The sequence below is a fragment of the Salvelinus sp. IW2-2015 genome, unplaced genomic scaffold, assembly GCF_002910315.2.
Source record: "Salvelinus sp. IW2-2015 unplaced genomic scaffold, ASM291031v2 Un_scaffold2548, whole genome shotgun sequence".
NCBI classification, from domain to species: Eukaryota; Metazoa; Chordata; class Actinopteri; order Salmoniformes; family Salmonidae; genus Salvelinus; species Salvelinus sp. IW2-2015.
The window spans coordinates 114,367-116,752 of record NW_019943861.1 but is presented as its reverse complement, the minus strand read 5'-3'; the positions used below and the strand labels follow the sequence as shown (position 1 = coordinate 116,752).

The following is a 2,386-nucleotide window of genomic DNA, read 5'->3' as shown; positions in this document are numbered from 1 at the left end:
AGTGCTCCCCCCCATGGGGACTGCCCTCCCCAGAATATCAAAATGCGTCCCGCCCCCTTCCCCATTTGGCAAAATCCAAATGCCCCCCGCCCCCCCCATTGAAATCCAAATAGCCCCCCACCCCCCCCTCCCCTGGAAATCAAATGCCCCTCCCCTCCATGGTTCCTAGTCCAAGGTAGTGTACTCTATGGTCCCTAGTCCAAGGTAGTGTACTCTATGGTCCCTAGTCCAAGGTAGTGTACTCTATGGTCCCTAGTCCAAGGTAGTGTACTCTATGGTTCCTAGTCCAAGGTAGTGTACCCTATAGAGAATAGGGTACCATTTGGGCCAGACTGTTAAAGTGCATCCAGGGTTATTATTCTTCGACACGTAGAAACAAATTAAACATGACATCTTGATTCAAACATGTTTTTACTTGGTCAAATGTTAAATAACATCCTTTTCCCCAATATAGCGTCAGTAACACAACACACACGTTCAATAACTACATGTCGAATATATCCTCTTATTCTTCAGAGTCTGAAATGCACAAACATGTTCAATATAATAGTTGTTGTATTTAATGGACGTAATCCTTCTATTCCACGTAGAGACCAGGACCAGAAGGTTTTTCTAAGAGAGTTTTTAAGACGTCGCGGTTCGTCATCTATTATGAAACCCATTTGTCCTTCATAGATCGTCTTTTACAAACGTAACAGTCAATTTATTTGTCCTTCATAGATCGTGTTTTACAAACGTAACGTTCAAAGTTTATTTGTGTGTCTTACAAATGTCAATTCCCCCCCAGTGAGTCAAAGCTCTGCCAGCCACCAGGCCACCGGGGGGCAGGATGACCTCGGGTCTGTTGGACACATCTGTGTCCCAAATGGCACCCTATTCCCTATATAGTGATCTACTTTGGACCGGAGCCCTGGACTGTCTCAGGCCTCGGTCAAAGGTAGTGCACTATATAGGGAATAGGGTGCCATTTGGGACAGAACCCTAAGAATGCTTTTCAAGCAACATAAGACCCTCGGCAGGAACCTGAGACATCGTCACAGCAACCTAAGCCCCTCTCAGATCTTCAGATCGTCTATTCTGGTCTTGTTGTTGCCGTGTTTAGCAGCGGTGCGTCCAGCCCGGGCTAGAGATGGGGAACCTGGCTCCGATCCCCCCCACGTTTCTCCTCCGCCTTTCTTCCCTTTCAAGTCCCCCTCCTCGTCCGGCTGCTTGCTGCCACTCCTCTCCACCGCCAAGTTGTCCTTGTTCTGCTTGTAGGCTGCCTTGTTGTGGTAGGGCTGGTAGGTGGAGTCAGTCTCCTCAGATAGAGGGGACATGTTGTAGCTGGGGACAGGAGGGTATGCCGACTGGACCTGGTAGGCTGGCTGGCCTCCGTGGTAGGGGTCGTAGCTGGGAGCGTAAGGTACTGCCTCGTCCACCTCGCTGGGCTCCTTGGAGTCTGAGCTCAGATCCTCCCGGTGGTACTTGATGCCCTGGCGACACTTAGTGGACCCCAGGTGGTACATCTCTATCAGGTTGAGGAACAGAGACAAAATGGCCACTACTAGCATGAAGATGATAAAGATGGTTTTCTCTGTGGGTCGGGAGATGTAACAGTTGACTGTGTTGGGGCAGGGCGAGCGGTCACAGGTGTACATGGGCTGCAGCTGGAAGCCGTAGAGCAGGTACTGCATGACGATGAAGCCCACCTCGAACAGCGTCTTGAAGATGACGTTGAACACGTAGGTCCTGAGCAGTTCCCCCTTCAGTCGAACCCTACCCTTGTCGTCCCTCACCGGGGCCTTACAGGCCTTGGTCTCCAGCAAGGGTGGTTTATCCCCGGCCCGCTCTGCGTCCTTCTCTCTCTGCTTCTGTTTCTCCTCCATCCTCACCAGGTGTAATATATGACCCAGGTAAATGAGAGTGGGCGTGGAGACAAAGATGATCTGGAGGACCCAGAAGCGGACGTGAGAGATGGGGAAGGTGATGTCATAACAGACGTTCTCACATCCAGGCTGCTTGGTGTCACAGGTGAACCCCGACTGCTCGTCCCCCCACACCTACCGGGAACACAACGGAAATAACAAGTTGCATTTAAAAAATAAAATACATTTTAGTGTGTGTATTGTTGTACTCCAATGGCTGACGCAACTCTAAACGTATTTTTAAAGGTGTCAAATTATTATTATTCACCTTCTCTGCTGCGGCGCTCAGGACCAAGATCCTAAAGATGAAGAGGACCGTGAGCCAGACCTTTCCCACTACGGTGCTGTGTTCCTGAGCTTTCTCCAACAACTTCCCCAACAGATTCCAGTCCCCCATGGTAGTAGCAGATTACTGTGGCTGTAAGGAGGGACAGCGAGGGGAGAGATGGACTAGTTTAAACAGAGACAGCAGGTTCAGGTCC

General features: G+C 50.3%; 1 protein-coding gene across 1 annotated transcript in view; it reads right to left on the bottom strand.

The window, feature by feature from the left end:
- Positions 1-394: 394 nt before the first annotated feature.
- The window catches only part of LOC112074244 (gap junction Cx32.2 protein-like), an 18,791-nt gene continuing 16,799 nt past the window's right edge, over positions 395-2,386 (bottom strand). Inside the window, exons 2-3 of the mRNA XM_024141445.2 lie at positions 2,173-2,322; positions 395-2,039 (exon numbers count right to left, since the gene is read on the bottom strand). Coding sequence (XP_023997213.1) covers positions 1,056-2,039; positions 2,173-2,301 — 1,113 coding nt within the window. The 5' untranslated portion in view covers positions 2,302-2,322 and the 3' untranslated portion in view covers positions 395-1,055. The remainder of the gene's footprint in view (positions 2,040-2,172; positions 2,323-2,386) is intronic.